Source organism: Chrysemys picta, chromosome 6 (assembly GCF_011386835.1).
Source record: "Chrysemys picta bellii isolate R12L10 chromosome 6, ASM1138683v2, whole genome shotgun sequence".
NCBI lineage: Eukaryota > Metazoa > Chordata > Testudines > Emydidae > Chrysemys > Chrysemys picta.
Window position 1 is genome coordinate 92344304 of NC_088796.1, and position 18389 is coordinate 92362692.

General features: G+C 39.8%; 1 protein-coding gene across 5 annotated transcripts in view; it reads left to right on the forward strand.

Moving 5' to 3' along the window:
- Positions 1-17161, forward strand: part of LOC101949585 (histone-arginine methyltransferase CARM1-like) — a 123593-nt gene extending 106432 nt beyond the window's left edge. For 3 of the 5 annotated variants that reach the window (XM_005296782.5, XM_024103346.3, XM_024103347.3), the window contains 5 exons: positions 3259-3344; positions 6903-6992; positions 9343-9480; positions 12487-12576; positions 16489-17161. In XM_005296782.5, the coding sequence (XP_005296839.1) occupies positions 3259-3344; positions 6903-6992; positions 9343-9480; positions 12487-12576; positions 16489-16498 (414 nt within the window). In that variant the 3' untranslated portion in view covers positions 16499-17161. Of the gene's footprint in view, positions 1-3258; positions 3345-6902; positions 6993-8981; positions 9198-9342; positions 9481-12486; positions 12581-16488 lie in introns of those variants that run through there. The other 2 variants (XR_010588624.1, XM_024103345.3) reach the window with 2 other exon arrangements.
- Positions 17162-18389: the final 1228 nt, after the last annotated feature.

Below are 18389 nucleotides of genomic sequence, written 5' to 3' on the forward strand. Positions count from 1 at the left end.
CTTCCTCTTTTGTCATAAATAACAGAAGTGCAGAGTTGTATGCCCCTGTGGCAGCTACTTCATATATAGTATGCCAAACTATCATGATTGATTCTCATGGCATCCCATCTCCTTCTTGCTTATCTACATTTACTGGTGTGAAAGTCAACAGAGAGATTGTTCAGAGGAGATGTGTTATATGCCACCCTCTTGGAGGGAAAAAAGAGGGAAAACTCTGGAACAGAAAGTGCAATGAGTTTATACACCTCTACCCCGATATAACGCTGTCCTCGGGAGCCAAAAAAAATCTTACTGCGTTGTAGGTGAAACTGCGTTATATCGAACTTGCTTTGATCCGCCAGAGTGCGCAGCCCCCTTCGCCCCCCCTTCCCGGAGCACTGCTTTACCACGTTATATCCGAATTCGTGTTATATCGGGTCGCGTTATATCAGGGTAGAGTTGTACTTAAAGTTTTTTCTCAAGGGGAAAGGGGGCAATGCAGCCTGCAGATCGTCTAGTTTCTAGGCCATCCCCCAGAAAAGCCCAGCTATCTTTGTGGCTTACCTGCCCCTATTCCCCCCATACCCCTATGTCCTTGACTGCACAGCTCCCTTATAAGTATTTCTGTCCCCTTCACCTGCACTATAATAGTAAATGAGGTACTGGCATTGGCTTAGCCAGAAGAGATGTTAGCATATAGATGAAACAGAGTTATTGTTATGTTGGGTGAGCTCTTGAGAAGACAACTTTTCAAAGCAAAGTTGCAATCCAAAGAACTCCAGGTGACTCTGCAAAATCTCAGGCAGGTCATAGGACTGAATGCACTTGGTTTTGGCTTTGAAAATTAATACTTTTGAGTTCTCTTTACCTTAAACTGCCGCTCTGTTGCTCCAGGGATCACCACTTATGCCCACATCAGTCTGTTATGTGATCAAGACTCTGTACCCAGTTTGGGATACTATGTTTGAAAACTGTAACATCAGTACAATAAATTCAAGTGACCTAGTCTAGAGACCCAGAGTTTCCTCAGCTGCAGGCATGAGCTCAACATTAGCTGTTCGCCTCTTGTGTACCCTACTTAAAGAGGAAACCTAGCTTGTCCCTCTATCTTTCAGTTTGATTGCTCTCAAACCATCGCCACCACTGCCCTATGTTTACAAGCTGCTGATGATTTTTTAAACAAACCTGTGTGGGTTTTGTTACAGAATGAAAAGAAAACTAGATTTTTAAAGCTCTTTAGTTTTTACAACTTTCTAGTCATTGGTTTCTCGGCTGCTTATCATTAAACCACTCATGTCTTACCATTTATAGTTTGTTTTCATGGGTTTTAGGGACATTGGTGCCTTTCCAAAGGCATTAAACCTGTAAATTCCATGGTTTCACAGTTCTGAACAGTCCCTTCCTTGTCCACTGCATGTAAAGATCTCTCTCTCTCTCCACCCAACCCTCGCGGGGTCAGAATCCTTAAAAGAGGCATTGCAGCTTTCAGCTGGAATTTGCATTATACTTTTGTTTCTCCCTTCCCTCCTCTACCATGCAAATTAAAACAAAATAAAAAAAATCAAGCTGGTAGCCAGCTTTCTATATAAAGGCAACCATTATTTTTTTACATATGTTCCTATTTATTGGCTGCCTCAGAATAAGCCTCTTCAATTCTGTTCTCTCTCTTTGGCATCAGGCCTGACTCCATTTGATTGAAAAATGGCAAAAAGTAACAAAATTCATTTTCCATTTAAATTTTGAGCTTTTCAAAAATTTGCCACCAGCCCTGGTTCTCTGCAGCTATTCAACCTAGCACTCCAACATGCACACTGTGTTGGTTATATCACGCTTTCTGGCAGTCCAGTAGAGAATGAAGCTAATCTGTAGAGGTAAAGCACCTCCTATATAAGATATATATGTATATTGTGACAGACCCAGACCAGTGGAGTACAGGAGTCTGGTAGAGGGCAAATATACTGGTCACTGGATGAGTAGTTTTCTGTTCCCTGAGTGACCAGAGCAGGAACCTGCTAGAACCAGTTAAGGCAGGCAGGCTAATTAGGACACCTGGAGCCAATTAAGAAGAAGCTTCTAGAATCAATTAAGGCAGGCTAATCAGGGCACCTGGGTTTTAAAAAGGAGCTCACTTCAGTTTGTGGGGGGGAGCGTGAGGAGCTGGGAGTGAGCAAAAGGCTCATGGAGCTGAGAGTGAGCGGGTGTGCTGCTGGAGGACTGAGGAGCACAAGCCTTATCAGACACCAGGAGGAAGGTCCTGTGGTGAGAATAAGGAAGGTGTTTGGAGGAGGTCATGGGGAAGTAGCCCAGGGAGTTGTAGCTGTCCTGCAGCTGATACAGGAGGCACTATAGACAGCTGCAGTCCACAGGGCCCTGGGCTGGAACCCGGAGTAGAGGGCTGGCCCGGGTTCCCCCTAAACCTCCCAATTGACCTGGACTATGGGTTCTCCCAGAGGGGAAGGTCTCTGGGCTGTTCCCCAACCCACATGGTGAATCTCTGAGGCAAGAAAATCCGCCAATAAGCGCAGGACCCACCAAGATAGAGGAGGAACTTTGTCACAATATGTAAAGATGTGTGCTTGGTTTATAAGCCTTTGTTTTCTTAATTTATGCCCTTCCATTAAGATCAATAATATAGTGTATCCTTAAAAACCACACACAATTGTTAAAATGAACAAACACACACCCTGGGATGTGCCTTTTCCCCATACATACACTTCATTCCCCAATTGGGACTCTAGTTTTTAAATTAAGTGGATATCACAAGCAGAGTTTGTGCTAAGATTTTAACATCAACTGGGAGTTTGTGGTCCATGGAGGGTCTGGATTAGTGGATGTGCAAAAAGAGGTGGGAAAAAGATGTTTTCAATTATGGGTGTACTGACTGCTCCTAGCGTGGTTACTATTCTGCATAAATAATTTTGATTCGCATGTAGTTGTAGTTAACTCTTCATATCTCCAGAATTCTCTAATTGGTCAAACATTGTACGTGTGGTGAAGGAGGCCACATGAATTATTTGTGTTTGTTGATGAAAACAAAATGAAAAGTATTTTTGTATGATTTAGCAGGGTCTTTAAAAAAAAGTTTTGTAACATAAGTGAACTATCAAATGCATTAATTACAGATAATAGTAATGTAAACTCCAGTAGAGTGTTTTTTAGAGACACATGTTAAAGATAATGTGTCATTAAAATAAATAAAGATATCTTCTTTTTTTTGTCAGATACCTAGTTTAGAAGGTGGCAAGACAAAATGATAAGATTTGTGACTTTTTTCCTCAGGACACTTTCGACATCAGAATTTTGATGGCTCGGACAGTGAAGTACACTGTTAACTTTACAGAAGCTGAAGAGGAAGATTTGCATAGGTTAGTATCGATCAGTGTCATATTCTTACTCAGTTTTTTAATTATTTGTGTTTTTAGAAGAAACTGTTGGCTCTGGCTGGAGCTGTGGTCCATGGTACATACATTGCTAGAGCCATGCAAGTAATCAGAATTGTCACCTGCAGTGCCCTCTTACCCCCTACAACAGCGGCACATATGCAACATTGGGGGTAGTAAATTCGTTCAGTAACTGGTATTGAGGCAGCAGGATTTTCATTCATGGTAGTTTATTGGGAACGAACCTCAGAAAAGAAAAATCCCTCTAAAGGGGAGGGAAAATAATAGCTTGTGTGTTTGTTTTCTTCAAGAAGAGTGACCATTCTGCAGGGTTGAGGATGACATTTACTGATATTTAGGAACATTCAGGTCCCCCAGATATGCCAAGTTTCAGGCCGTTGGGAAGATTATTATTCACGACACACATCCCTATTAGATAGCTCTGAAGATGAGAAGCCCTCTCTACAGACATTCATTAATCCTCACAACCTGCCAGGGAGGGAGGTGAAAACAAGGCTTCGAAAGATTTCCTTGGGCATCAGGAGAACTTTGAAGCTAACACCGAATCTGAATGGGAAAATGTGCGGTACACAGGTTGCTACCGCTTGTGCCGAATTATGTAGTGATTTTGTTTATACAGACAGTCGCTGTGATATGCAGCCTGCTTGAGATTTGTAATAAAAATATGTATGGTTAAGAGGTTCCGTTTGAGTTCTCCTATTCCTGATCTTTTAGTTTGGTTTTTGTTTTTAATATTCAGTGGAAATTATGAGACTGAATGTGTTGCCAGCTCATTCAGTATCTTAACAATGCAGAGCCTTTTGTTTGACCAGCCTTAGAAAATCACTGCAATTTTGTACTAGTTTTTATGATTATCCTGACTCAAGAATGTATTTTCTCTCTCTTTCAATAAGGTCTTTGAAAAATAGCTTTTGTATAGGAATGTTTAAGTTACTAAAGCTTGATGGTGTAGAAACAACATTCATAACAGCTCCTTTATTTTGTGCAGTACCTCCAGCACCAAGGAGAATAATGTCAGTTGGATAAAATGCTGCGTGAATGAGGGGTCAGGGAAGGTAGTTGCTGTTTGGCTTCAGATTAATTGTAAAAGGCATTGGTGGAGTAGCCTTTGTATATGTTTTCATTCCTGCAAAGAGAGAGAGAGATTGGGTCAATCAAGTTCACTATAGAAAGACATTATCTGTATACTAGGGAGCAGTGGTTTCTCTGTAGCACTATATGCAGGGGCCCTTTTCATCCTGGTGACAGACCAAGCCCCACTGTGCAGTCTACATACCGTGAAAGATTCCAATCCCCATTTGACTTGGTAGGATTGCCACAAACCTCCTGTCCTGCATGTCCCTCTCGTTTCTTGGGAGTAACTCTTTAAATTATTCAGCCTAAAAAGGCTTAGCTGTACCTTATTAGCTTCTTAATGGTGCTTCTTTGGCTGCCGCCTGCCTCTAAACTTTTCATTGAGGATTTTCACCCCAAACTTTAGGCCATTGTACAGCTTGACAGCCCCTAAGTACACAACTGGAATGAGGTGTACCCTACCGGAATGGGAGAACTTTCGGGTCTCTTCCAGGGAACGCCACAGGAACTACAGACAGACACAGACTCCTACACACATCTGCCAGGCTCTTTTGGATGAAATTCAGACCTCCTATAGTTCCAGTATGAGTTGCAGTCAATTGTATTTTATGGCACAATAGCATGGTCTAGTGAGAGAGAATTGCTTCCCAGTTTCACATGGTTAGTATGCTGGCTTGCTTCAATGAGTCTCACAAGAAATATTTAAGTATGCTACCCATACCTTCCTCTAAACTGGTGAACATCACTATTCTGATTACCATTCCCTCCAAGTGTTAGTTTTATGGTTCATATTCCCAGGAATGGCAGAGATTTGAGTGTAGCTAGTTAGCCAGTGATATGTCATTCCCAGAAGTACTGCCTTACTTAGTGGTAATCTTGGAGGTGAAGTGAAGTAATATTCTACTGCCTGTTGGCTTAATTAGCAGCATGCTTGCCTCTGGCTCAGGAGTAAAGCTTGCAGGAAATATGACCCTAATCTAAATAGAAGTTTTTCTGCAGGAAAAGAGAGATTTTTAGTGGAGTTTTCTGTTAGTAAAATTTAAACCTTATGTTTCAGGTCAACATTAATCTCTGCATCTGCCTGCACTGCTGAGGGCCCCTTGGGACTTGTAGTTCCAGGTCTCTCATGGCCCCGTTCTTTTCTGTGGGACCTGCTCTTCAGCCAGACTATACATCCCATAAGGCACTACAGTCTGTCTGTGCACTGAGTTGCCATTTGCATCCTGGGAGTCCCATGGCTCAGGCAGATGCAGAGGTTAATATTGACTCAACTCAAAATGTAACATTTCAGTGGGGGAGTGATGACATTTTTAGTTTGAATTGAAAAGCTTAAATGAAGCCATTCAACATTTAAAAAAAAATTTTCCAGAACATTTTACAATATTTTTTCAGAACAAGTTACGATATTTTGACTTTGTGTCCTGATTTGAGAAGGGGAAAAAGATGTTGAAATATCAGAATTTTCTGCAGGATGGAAATTCCATTTTTTGATCAGCTTTATTTAGAAGGTTGAGTTCAAATTCCTTTCCAAAAAATTGGACTTCTGGTCAGTGTTGACTCTACTGTAAGAGATTTTAGAAGGGATGAGAATGCATGTCTCTTCTGTTCCACTTTCAGTGGCTGTCTTGGTGGCATGTTAAAGATCCCCAAGGAATCCATTTGCATGCCTAAAGTCAAGCACATGCTTAAATCTTTTTAAGATTGTTGCCTTTAATAGTAGGTGAAAGCCTTTCATCATATAGATTTTTAATGAAAGTTTTGAGAAGTATGGCAGTGGTTGAATTTGAAACATTATTTAAAACTACTGTACAACTGTGTTAATCGTGGAGGAAAGGAAAGCAGGTACAGAGAATCTCTCTCATGTGTATGAGCATGCACACACACATCACTTGTTTTTATTTTAAAAGTACCATAGACCATTGTAGGTGTTTTATAATCCTACAAATAGCATGCTGTCATTATTCTGGATTTATTGGTTCTGAGGAGTGAATTTCTGCAGCTGCTGTTAAAAATTTAACAGACTTATGTTTGAAAAACCATATTTGAGCATCCCTTGTATTAAAAAACAAACAACTCCCTCCCCGCACAGAAGTCTAGATTATGTCCCAAAAATGCAGTAGCACTGGGTTAAGCTGCAGAGTGCACACAGAACAGCTAATGGCCTAACGTTAGAGGTGCTGAGCCCTTGGATTTTTCATTAGGATTTGCAGTTATTTAGCGTTTCTGAAAATCAAGCTATATGTTTCTAAATGACGTAAAAGAATTATCTAGTGTAATTTTTTTAACTGATTTTATCTGGAATGTGACAATTCAAGCACAAATTGTTGTGGTAAAGGTAGAAGTGTGGAAAACCCTACCAGACAGGTTTCAGTAGAATGTTTCTGTTGGAATTTTGTCTGCACTATGTTTGTATGTTACCCTGGCCACATTCTAGTTTTCCTCCTGCAGAGTGGAAATCCCCTTCGTTTTCCAGATGATGCAGTCCGGACTAATCCATGGCCTGGCTTTTTGGTTTGACGTGGCATTTGTGGGATCACTGTATGTATTTTTTTAATCATTCCCATGAAACATTAAATGCAGAAAAAATTGCCTCCTTATTCATGCAGGAAGGTGTGATCTTACTTTAATGTGGAACTTCTCATGTTATTCCCAGTAGGTAATGCCTTCCTGAGGTAGCAACCATGGGAATGACAACACAGCACTGACATTCTTGCCTCCAGCAGTTTGTGGGTTGGGGTTGTTCCCTGTTACCTTATGTGGGGTATGGTCAGGAATTGTGATAGTTGGGGATTTTTAAGTATTTTTCTATTAGGTGCCATCCCTATGTCTTTCTGCACAAAACCAACTCCTTAATTATTGTCTTATTTGAGTGTAAATGTTCAGTGTTATGGGGAAGAACAGGAACATGTGCTAGGTCTTTCTTGCGGGGGCCAGAGGCATCTCAAGAGAGCAGCTGGGACCTGCTGTGCTTGGTGCTACTACTTAGTATTCTGGAAAGTAAGTGGTGGAGCTGCACAAGGGAAAAGAAGAGTAAACTTCTCCACATCAGAGAGAGTGTCCTCCTAAGTCTAACAAAAAAATCCTGTCCTATGGGGGGTGGGATTTTTCTTTCATATTAAATAACTTGATAAGAGAATTGGACACATCCTCAAGAAACAAAGAATTATTACCAGACCCCGGGAAGCTAAGTCTTTAATTATTTGATTTTCTTTTTGTTTTTATTGATAAATACCCTTTATCAGCCCCTGATATAAGGCTCACCGAGTAAGGATTTTTCTAATAACGTTACATTCCCTTTTTTCTTTTTCTCTTTTTTTTAAAAGTAGTAGTTTACTGTAGAACTCGAATTTTACTGGCAAGCGGATTTGCAATAGAGCCTATCTTTAGCCCCATGTGGCACAAAGCAGCAGAGAAAGTTTCCAGTTATGTGGGAGCTGATTGAAGCATATCAACCAGAGAAGCTTCCATTTTGGTGTAGAATGCAGCACCCTGTCTGCTGACCAACATCAGCTGACAGGAGTGGGACTTTGATCACTGCATCAGATAACCGTTTAAATATCAAGTCATGTTTAAATTCCTGTTCTTAGTATTCAGAGCTCTCAAGGGCTGGATGGAGGATATCTCACAGGCTGCCCCTATCTTCACAACCACAGTCTCCTTAGAAACTTAAGGAAATCTCATTGGCCAGAGGCATGAAAGCTGTAAACAGGACATTCTCAATGGGTGGTCCTCTGCAGGGAGACTCCTTGCCAAAGCATAAAGGAAAGACCACAAACTTTACTATTTTCAGGACAATCCCATCTCTTTGCCATCATTTCCCTTAATTAGATCCAAAAACAAAACAAACAAAAAAACAACAACAGAGGGAAGATGGGGGAGAAATGAACATCCTACTTCCTGGAAATAGAGAGAATAGAAAATACAGGGTCCTGTAGGGAGCATCTGTTTTGAATCAACATTGGCTAGGTGTGCAGATACCAGGGTTACAAACACAGTATACATCAGAATAGACATGTGAGTTGTTACATTTGAAGCCCCGCCTTCATCATGGACCAAATCCCCGTATGTTTGATTGTTCTTTGAAGGCAGATGGATATTTTAAAGTTTTAAAAACAACAACAAAAATCAAATAGGATCCCTTCAGGACCAGTCACAGTGCAAGTTTAACACACATTTCCTCTGGCTTTTTAACACAAGGAATAGTGTCCACTAACTAATAACAGTTTATGAATGAAGGAAAGAGGACTGGAGGAATAACTGAATTCCTTTTTCATTCTATCTTTCCTGCCTTTCCTGCTGTTCCCACTGAGACAAACTATATCAATAATAATCTTTCCAATTTTCCCTTATGGAAAAAATAAAAGGCCCTCTCCCTCTTTTTCTTTCAATATCCATTGCATGGCTTTCCAGGGAGCTGTTTTACAAAATGCTATTTCAGTAAGAAGAAGGGGAATGGGAAGACAGTCCCTCAAATTAGAAAAATAGCACTTCTCTGACATTAGAAAGCAATAACCTCCTTCCCAGCAGGACTACATGAAGCCCAGCTGTGATGTTACTTCTGGAGGAGAAATTGAAGGCCTCAGGGCAGCTATTGAGTACTTTTTAATTCAGTTGCAGCCTGCAAACCTGCTGAGCATGTATGCCCTGATGCATGTCTGCCCATTTCCCATCCTTCAGATGCAGGAGCGAACCTTAATTGTGTGGGTCTGTCATACTAGATGTGAGAAGGGAAGAAGTATGGAGGTAAATCAGTGACACTTATAAATCAAGAATTTAGCACTTTGCACAACTGATTCATAAGTAGCTTAAAGTATATAAGTTGTGTTGCTTTCTAATAGAACAAATGAGAAGGAGCCTATGTATTGTTTTTTGTTGTTGTTTTTTTTAGGGTAACTGTTTGGTTGTCAACTGCTCCGACGGAACCTTTAACTCACTGGTATCAAGTACGCTGCCTCCTGCAGACTCCCCTCTTTGCCAAAGAAGGGGAAACTCTCTCAGGGAAAGTCCTGTTTGTAGCGAATAAACGGTAAGTGGCAAAGCAGCTCCAGGAGACGTCTCGTTGTGGTGTGCCTCTGATGCTGAGGTTCTCCAAAATGCTGCACCCATTAGGGTAGTTAGTAGTATAGAGAGGGTAGAATCAGGGATACAAATACATAGTCTAAAAAGCTGGGAAAATGGAAAAATCAAGTCGCACAGGGTCTGTTTTAGTGCTTCACATCTCTACAGCCAAGACTGCAGGGTATAAATTCACCCTTCATAGTGGTGCCCAAAGGAAACATGTCTTGCCAAAATATGAAAGGCGTATTTCCATGTATCATGGGGAGGTTGGAAAAACTACTAGCTCAATGTACATCTGCTAAATGACTTGATTTATCAACCAATTTAAAGATCAGATCAGCTTTCAGTGCCTATAAGCATCTGTCTATCCACACAATCCCAAATTTAGCACAGCAAAATTGATTTTCATGGAAGGAAAAACATTGTCAGAAGCAACATGTTCTTTGGTTTGAAGTGCACACCTGTCCCAGTTTGTCAATGGTTTTTGAAATATCTCATTCTGCATTCATCACCCTCATTTTTTTCAATGCAACATTTTTCCTCTGCAGATTTTGAATATTTGTATTTTTTCCCTTAGTGAGTCTTGTGTTAGGGACAAGTAAAGTGGAGGTGGTGCTATATCCTTGCTAATTTTCACTTCTGAAAAGGATTTCCTATGGATGCACTTTTCCCTGTTTACGACACTACTCATGTATCACTGAGTCACAACCTTCCCTTTTTAGTGCGGCTAGTGAAGAGGATGATTCTCTAAGGAGTACATTTTTGTCAGAACAGATTTAGTTAGCTGCATTCCTACTCTTTTGCTGTCAATGGGAGTTGAGAACTATCACCCCTGTGCTCTGCTATGAAAACATTCCCTGAAGAGACTGGTTTGCACAGCTGGTTCATTTCAATCCAGCACACCTGCGTGTATGTGTGCTTGTAACTGAAAGCAAATGTAGAAATGTGAATCATTTTGTTGTTGTTGTTTAACTCTGGACTCATAAGGCATATATCCAGAGAGTTCTCATAAGATCAAAAGTGGTAGAAGCACTCTCAAAGCACTTCATTCACACCTGCAATAAATGCCCAATGTGGGAATTTTTCCAGTTTCCAAGCTTTTGGGTTAGGAGCTCTTCTTAAGGGAGATAAATAACACAAGTCACAATGCATCCCTTTCAAAGTAAAAAGTATCAGTTACTAAATGTGTAAAGAGAGAACCAGTGTGCTGCACTAAGTGACCATACAGCTGCTACTGTAATTACATAGTAGTATAGTCTTCCTTGCAATTCTGCCTTGGCAAATGAACTATAGTAAGCTTTCTGGAAGTTCCAGTGTATCTTGGCTTTCTTTGATGGATTTTTGGCCCAGCTTCTTTAGTAATTTTGCTGGATTAAGGATTTAAGGACAGGGTTTTATATTTATGACAAAGATTAGATGAAAGTATATGTAGAAGCAAACTTGACACTTAATAAGAACAGGAGTACTTGTGGTACCTTAGAGACTAACAAATTTATTTGAGCATAAGCTTTCGTGGGATGCATCCGAAGAAGTGGGCTGTAGCCCACGAAAGCTTATGCTCAAATAAATTTGTTAGTCTCTAAGGTGCCACAAGTACTCCTGTTCTTTTTGCGGATACAGACTAACACGGCTGCTACTCTGAAACTTGACACTTAATGAATCCTTAAATTTGATTATTTTTATCTATTTAGTGTTTTATACAGACCTGTCATTATGGTGTCTGAATGCCTGTCCACATCCACTCTGTTTATACATGTGCGTGTGATTGGCTATTTACTGTGTGTGTGGCATATGTTCCCGCAAATCAGGGTGGATAAAAATCAGTGATTTTTAAAAAAAATCACATGCTTTTATTTACATTAAACACATATTTCTTTTTGAAAATTAAACCTGTTTTAAATTGACAGCCTATGTTAAGTCCAAAATTTACTATAATTTATTAAAGTCATTTAAATAATTTTTAAAAGTCTGGTGCATCAATGAGCTTCCCTCAAAATGTAATGAGTTAAAGGGTGCTTCTTTTTCAATTACATATAGAATCAGGGAGAAAACATCTTAAATTTAGAGGTCCACTCAAACTTTATATATGTCACAGTATCATATACTGTACTGCATTAAGTTTCTGTATTGTTTCAGTCTTTACAATAGAGCAAATGATGGTATTTTACATTTTTCCAAATTTAAGTACTTCCAATTTCTGTTACGCAAAAGAGTTTTTGCCTTAGTTACTTTTGGTTTCACGGTAGCTTGCAGGTGCAGCGAGAATATCTTTTTCTTCATTTAGACTAGTTCATTCAAAGTTGAGAAACTGACTGGGAGCTGAAAAGGCAGGAAAGCTTATTTTCTTCTTCCAGTCTTTGAATAAAAGCCTGGTGGGAGAAGATGAGATCTATTAATTCTAAAAACTTGAAGGCCATGAAACTAGATTTTCAAAGATATTTAGGTGCCTAAAGATGCAGATCAGTGTCTAGTTGAATTTTCAAAAGCATGTAAGTAGGTTAGGCACTTATGAAAATACTACTAGCACCTATTTAACATCTGTAGGTGCCTAAATGCCTTTGTAAATATGGCACATGGCGACCAGAAACAATCTGTCAACTCACTAACTACAGTTAATTCTTCCTTTGTTTAATAAATCAGTTTGAAATGCAAATAATTTTGATAAACTTAGTTTTGTTTTTATGTATCCAGCACATTTAAGGCTGGTTTATTTAATTACTGAAAAATAATTTTAAAATGCTGGTTTTGTACATTTTTAATAGGATTTAATAGATGCATTTGGATGGAAATTGGAATTTAGTACAAAAATCATCTAATAAATAAGAAATGTCTCATTCACTGTTTTCTAACCCAATAAAAACTGTAAAAATTAATAATGTGAACATATGTATGTTTAAATATATATATAAGTGCTTAAATAAACGTGTATAGATACACTATATCTTCCTGGTTGTACTTTTTATTTTTGATACAGACAGAGTTACGACATTCAGATTGTGGCTGTGGTGGACCAGACAGGCTTTAAATCTGGTAACATCCTTGATTTAAAGAATCCATTTTTTAGGTAAGAAATGTTCTTGGCTAAAATACATCATCATTATTAATATAGTAAAATATAGGGTAGGGGAGATCTTGTCTCAGAAATACATCACTTTTGCTCGCTATATTTCTGATATTACAGGCTATTTATTTTTGCAGATACTAGGGAGAGACAACTGCAGGTTAGCATTTAGCCATCACTATACACTTAGCAGCAATTGTGCTTTTTTTCTTTCTGAGGAGGAAAAAGCAAGGTTTAAAAAACTCTCCATTAAAACAGGTGCAACAAATTAACTTCAATGCACTCTCCGTAAATGAGGCCATAAAAATAAATATTATAGCCAACAACCCCTTCCCTCCCCACACAGATACAGAGTTCTATTGAGACTAAAAATGTCAGCACTAAAGTTGAGTCCTAATACTGTTTTTTGAGACCAGGAACACAACTAACAAACAGTGGTATTTTCTTGTCTTTAATTTGAATACAGGTCTCATAGTTAGGCAGTATTACATGTACATTTTACTAAAGAATTACAAGGGGAACTATGTGTAAGCCCCTTAATCGTCTAGTGCTGTGACTGAGCACAGCAAGTCTGTCACACAGAATGTGGTGATGAATTTTTTGGTGCTGATTTACGCATGGAATCAGTTGCACCTTTCAGCCACGTGACTCATCACTGTGAATCATGAGAAATCTGCAACTTCACTGAAATTAGATGCTGGTGCAAAGAATCCACCTTCTTCTATAAAAACCATGTGGAAAGAACCACCCTCCCCAAACAGTTCAGTGGCTACTCTCTGCTGCATAGTTCCCTTTGGGAAAAGTTGCCAGTTGGAGAGCAGAACAGCCAGGAAGCAGGCCCGTCAACTCTCACAGAGGGTAGAGATCTGCGGGAATAACAGCCTGTCCATTCCTACAGACAGCAGCAGCAGTTCCAGCTGCAGAGCACCTGGCGGGTTGCCATTGGCCCACACTCCTTTTGCAGTACTGCTACTTAGGGCAACAGTAATTTAGGACACGTGGAGTAGTTGACTTTTTGGGAGCTGAACTCATAGTAGGTATGAAGAGAAGTGACTGAAGTAATGAGGGATGTTATTACACAGCTGCCTATCCTCTCCAGGCACTCATTTCTTCCTTCATGACCCTGTTTCCAAGGGCTTCCTGTTCACTTTGGGGCATGCTGGCTGTCTGCTCTCCACTCCACAAGTCTTCAGGAGGGCTGCTTCCATAATCTTTAAGGCTATTTTGGAAGGTAGTTGGGGAGATAGTGGCTGGTTTTTGAGGCAGTTGCCACCTTGCCTTTTCCTCCTTGTCACACATTCACACTGCAGCAGCAGGAACATAAAGAATTGATGGACTAATAGAATGGTGGAATTGATTTTTCTAGGGTCTTTTCAGAGGTGCACATGGGAAATGGTGTTTCCCTATTTCATTATGTGTTTCCCACATTAATTAGACTGACATGATGACTCCTTTGTAAGCCTTTCAAGGCAGGCTGTCCCCTGTGTGTGGTGAAATTTTAGGCATTTTCTCATTCCTTTATACATGCAGCACATTAGAGATTGTCTTTTTAAGAGTGGGTCACTTTGTGTAAACATTAAAATAAATAAAGATTGGGCAAACCTGCAGTCACTCTAAGCAAATCTCCATGGTGTAAAAATTGCATTTCCTCAGACCTGCCATTTGACATGTACAGTATCCCCGTTGAGTGCAATTGTCCGCCCTTCCCAGAAGAAAAACAGGAGGCAATGGATGTGGTTTAATTAGGCTGCAACTTTATTCACCTAACATACCTGGGAGTACCCAGCAATAAACAGGACAGTGCAGGTCATCATCATTTCTTTAATCATTTCCACACAATCCCGTTCCTTGGACTCTGCTGCCCTCCCCTTGCATGAGGTGAAGGGGGACTATAACAGGAGTGGGGATTGGCTCTCTGCTGTACTAGATGTAGGAGTCCCAAACCCCCTTCCTCAGTTCCCTTGAGGGGGCTAGAAAAAAGGAGTCTGCTCCCCCCTGTACTAGATACAGAAGCCCCCAAAAAAACCTTTGTCAGCTCCCTTAAGGGATGCTTTCCTTCAAATCCTTTTCCAATCCATTTTATTTGATAATATCCCTTCCATACCAAGTACCTGCACTGGACATCTGGCACCAGTTTTATGTGCTAAGCAGTTAACTTATAACCTAGGCCCCTGGCTCCATCCCACTGGGTCCCAAATCTGGTGTGGGGAATGTGAAAAAACTCAACCTGCCTCAGCCAAACTGGTGGCAAGGGAAAAATTCCTTCCCAGCTCCCAAAGGAAAGTAATGCCCACAGTAGGTCATGAGGAAACCTGGTTCTTTTGCAAATGTTGTGGATGGGTGCTGCCAGCACAATCCAGGTAAGAGAGGGTTTTTCCAGAACTGCATGGGCTGTAATTATCCCCTCACACTTTTCAGTTGAAATGTGCTCAGTTTACAAGTTTTTATTTTTTTTTCCTAATGCCAGCCCTGCAAACTTACCATGGGATCTGAAAGTCAGACTGGGGACTTTCTTTCTTGAACATCATCAACATTTAAAAAAATCAGTAAAGCCAAATTCTTCCTTCATTGATGCTTGTGCATCCTCACTGTCTTCATTGAGCTTGCACAGGTATAATTGATTGATCTTGTAATTAGAACTTAGTAAACAGTTTGAGACACAAGAAGAAATAGAATCCATGTCTCTCTCCCTTAGCTATGTGGAGTCTGCAGGACTAATAGGAATGAAAAATTGTGAATACTTATTTGTAAATGCACTTTTCAAAGTAGAACCAGACTTTAAAATACAATTTTCATATTTTAAAAAAATACTGTTTCACTCCCACTCTATACAGGAATCTCTGCAGGGTTTGACACTGAAATCTCCTTCCATAGACCATTTACTTCTCTTCAGTGCATGAGCACGCAGGGTTCTCATTGGAACATTGTGCATCACTGTTATGTTGTTCAGTGGTTGTGTTCCCCCCAACCCACCCTCAGGTGGCCCAGGGTTGGAGGGAAAAGAGAGGAGCATTTTCTAAATGTTACATCGACTATTCTAACAAATAGTTCAAACTTAGGTCTTTCAACCTTGACAAGTTCTTTAAAATGAAAAGTTGGGGAACAGATTTTTTTAAACAAGGGCACCTGAGTGAGAATGCACATGGCAGCTGTAACTTATGCCACCGGTGCAAAATCCCTCAGGAACACACCAGTGGATGACTGGGCATAGCACAACTCTGCTCCATCCCACCACATCCCCACTTTTCCCCGTCCTACAATGCCGCAGAGTTCCCCTTACAGAAGAAGTGTGGGTGGAGAGCTCCTCTGCGCAGGGAGAGTTCTCCATTGGCTGGGTCTGGCTCCTTTAAAGCCACTTAGTGTTGCTTCCGCTCTGGCCCCTGCTCTCTAGAGACTTAGCCATGAGCCACTATATATGCAAGAGTAGATATTTCTGAAAGCCCTTGGGCTCTGTAAAATGCTACCATTTGGTAGCATGTCTCACTCGCTTTGCACAGGAGGCAGGGCAATGGAGAACCAAACTCAAGAATTGTAAACAAGGAGAGCAAAAAAGACCTCCCATATAAATTTTAGCATATGCAATAGCATTCTGGTGACTTTGTATTTTATTTTACTTTTAATAGAAACCCAGATCCAGATCCTCAGCTGGTGTAAATCACCCTAGTTCCACAACACTAGCTTGATTTACACTGGCTGAAGATCCGGCCCACAGTATTTCCTGTCTTATGGGCCTTTATTACATCTGACATTCTGCCTTACATATATATATTAAAGGGCTGTCATTTAACTATTCTCCCCAGGCCTAATCAGAAAAGCCACATAGAAATTATTTCATTTGCTTAGTTCAATTAGAGCCATCGAAGACTGTGTTTTATTTTAACTCCTGTGTTCTCTCCTATCCATTTTTATTTTTAGGTATGCCTAGAATATATTGTTATATGGCAAAAGAAAAACAGAAACAAGATTCTCACCAAGCCAAGTAACCTATAAGACTGAAAACCTATTCAGAGTAATAGGCTTGCTGGTCCTTGTGCAAAATCAGATTGTAACTGTACATATCTGTAATAAAAGATTTTATGCAAGCAGTGTGATATGGGAATGTTGCAGTTCCATTCATTTTTTAAAAACTGAAATTTTGCTTGGGCTCACATTTGCATCACCGCACATTACTTTGTTCTGAAATGCTTTGTTGATATATATAAAATGTTGTTGGTTTTTGTTTGGGTTTTCTGCAAAGTTGACATTTGTTGCTTTAAAAAAAAAAAAAAAACAACAAAACAAACCTACCTCATGTTTATATAGGTGATACATTGTAGAATCTTAAAAGCAGAACACAATATTCATATGTAAGTTTCTTGGAGTTTCCTGCACAAGTTTCTTGGTGATTTCAATATATTTGGAGCTGGTCTTATAGGTTACCAATGTTAAATATGGACTCATTAATTCTGTTCTTTCTGAAACATGGAAACAAAATGCATACACCTTATAAATATTCTGTGATTACTCTGTAGATATAAAAGTGAAACACTACACACTTGTAAATTACTGCTAATACAGTTTACAATAAAAAATAAAATATGGGCTATAAGTGAGACTTTTGCTGTTTCTGTAGCTCAGTGGAAACTTGCGGATTGTCCAGTACTTCTAGGGAACTTTTTTATTCCTGGCACAGCAGGTCGAGAGAGAAACTTGTAGCCATGCTACAGTTTCTTACAAGGTCTCTCTCCAGATAATGAGTTTTCCAGTTTCTAATGCGGTCTCTCTCCTTGTGGATGGAGTCCACTTGCTTTACTCTCTTCCCCTTCCCCCCACAATATTACCACACTGAAAATAAAACATGATGAAAGGAGAAAAAACCAAAACAGGGATATGAAGTAGTTTTCCCCACATTAATTCAATGAAAAAAAGCGGATGTATCTGATTAGCTGCTTACACAGAGTTTGTGGAAATTATTGCTTTGTTACGCACTCTAACCAATTTAGAAGTATTTCATAACTAGTCACTTTTGGGGTGGGGGGAATCAGGATGATCTGGTCAAACTGGTATTCATATTTCTATTCAGTTCAGAAATTCTATTTATTCTCAGACTGCAACCCAAAATGGAGGAAGAGATTAGTGTTATATACATCACACACCATTCCCATTTAAGAATGTGGTCCTGTGTGTCTTAGTTTTTTCATAATCTCTTATGTTCTCTTCTTTCTTGCTATGAAGCTTAGGTAACTGTGTAGCATACACAATTTATCTTGAAGTGGTACAATGTACAAGCCTCAGTTTTAAAAGTCTTTCCGTGTCTATTATTCTAAAAATTAGAATACATTTGTAACATGCTTTTAAAATGTGTCAGTGAAAACATCTGATTGATGCAAAAAGCAAACATGATGGCAATGCGTATTTAAAAAGTGATACAATATTATATACATCAGTTGTCCTCTCAGTGCAAAGAACTGCAGCTTAGGGAAGCTGAAACAAGTGGGGAGAGGATGTCTGGAGGAAGCAAAGAGAATGTGGTGGGCTGCCTGAGACTTGCATCAATTTGACTACCCTGTGAAACACAATGTTTCTTTAATGATGAAGAGGCTATTTTCAAACTTTTATAAAAATGACAGATTGCCATACATCCAATAGACATGAGAAAAGCACCACAGGGGGCCATGCTAAGTATCACAGCTAGGAGTTGTGAATTTTCATTCTCTGCAGGATCTAGAGTCATTGAGGTGGCTCTGCTCGAAGAAGTAACAGGGAAGAGATACTTCTTAACAGCTTATTGTTCAACTGCTCTTGGTTATTTTCTCTTCACCCTAGAAGTAGAGATG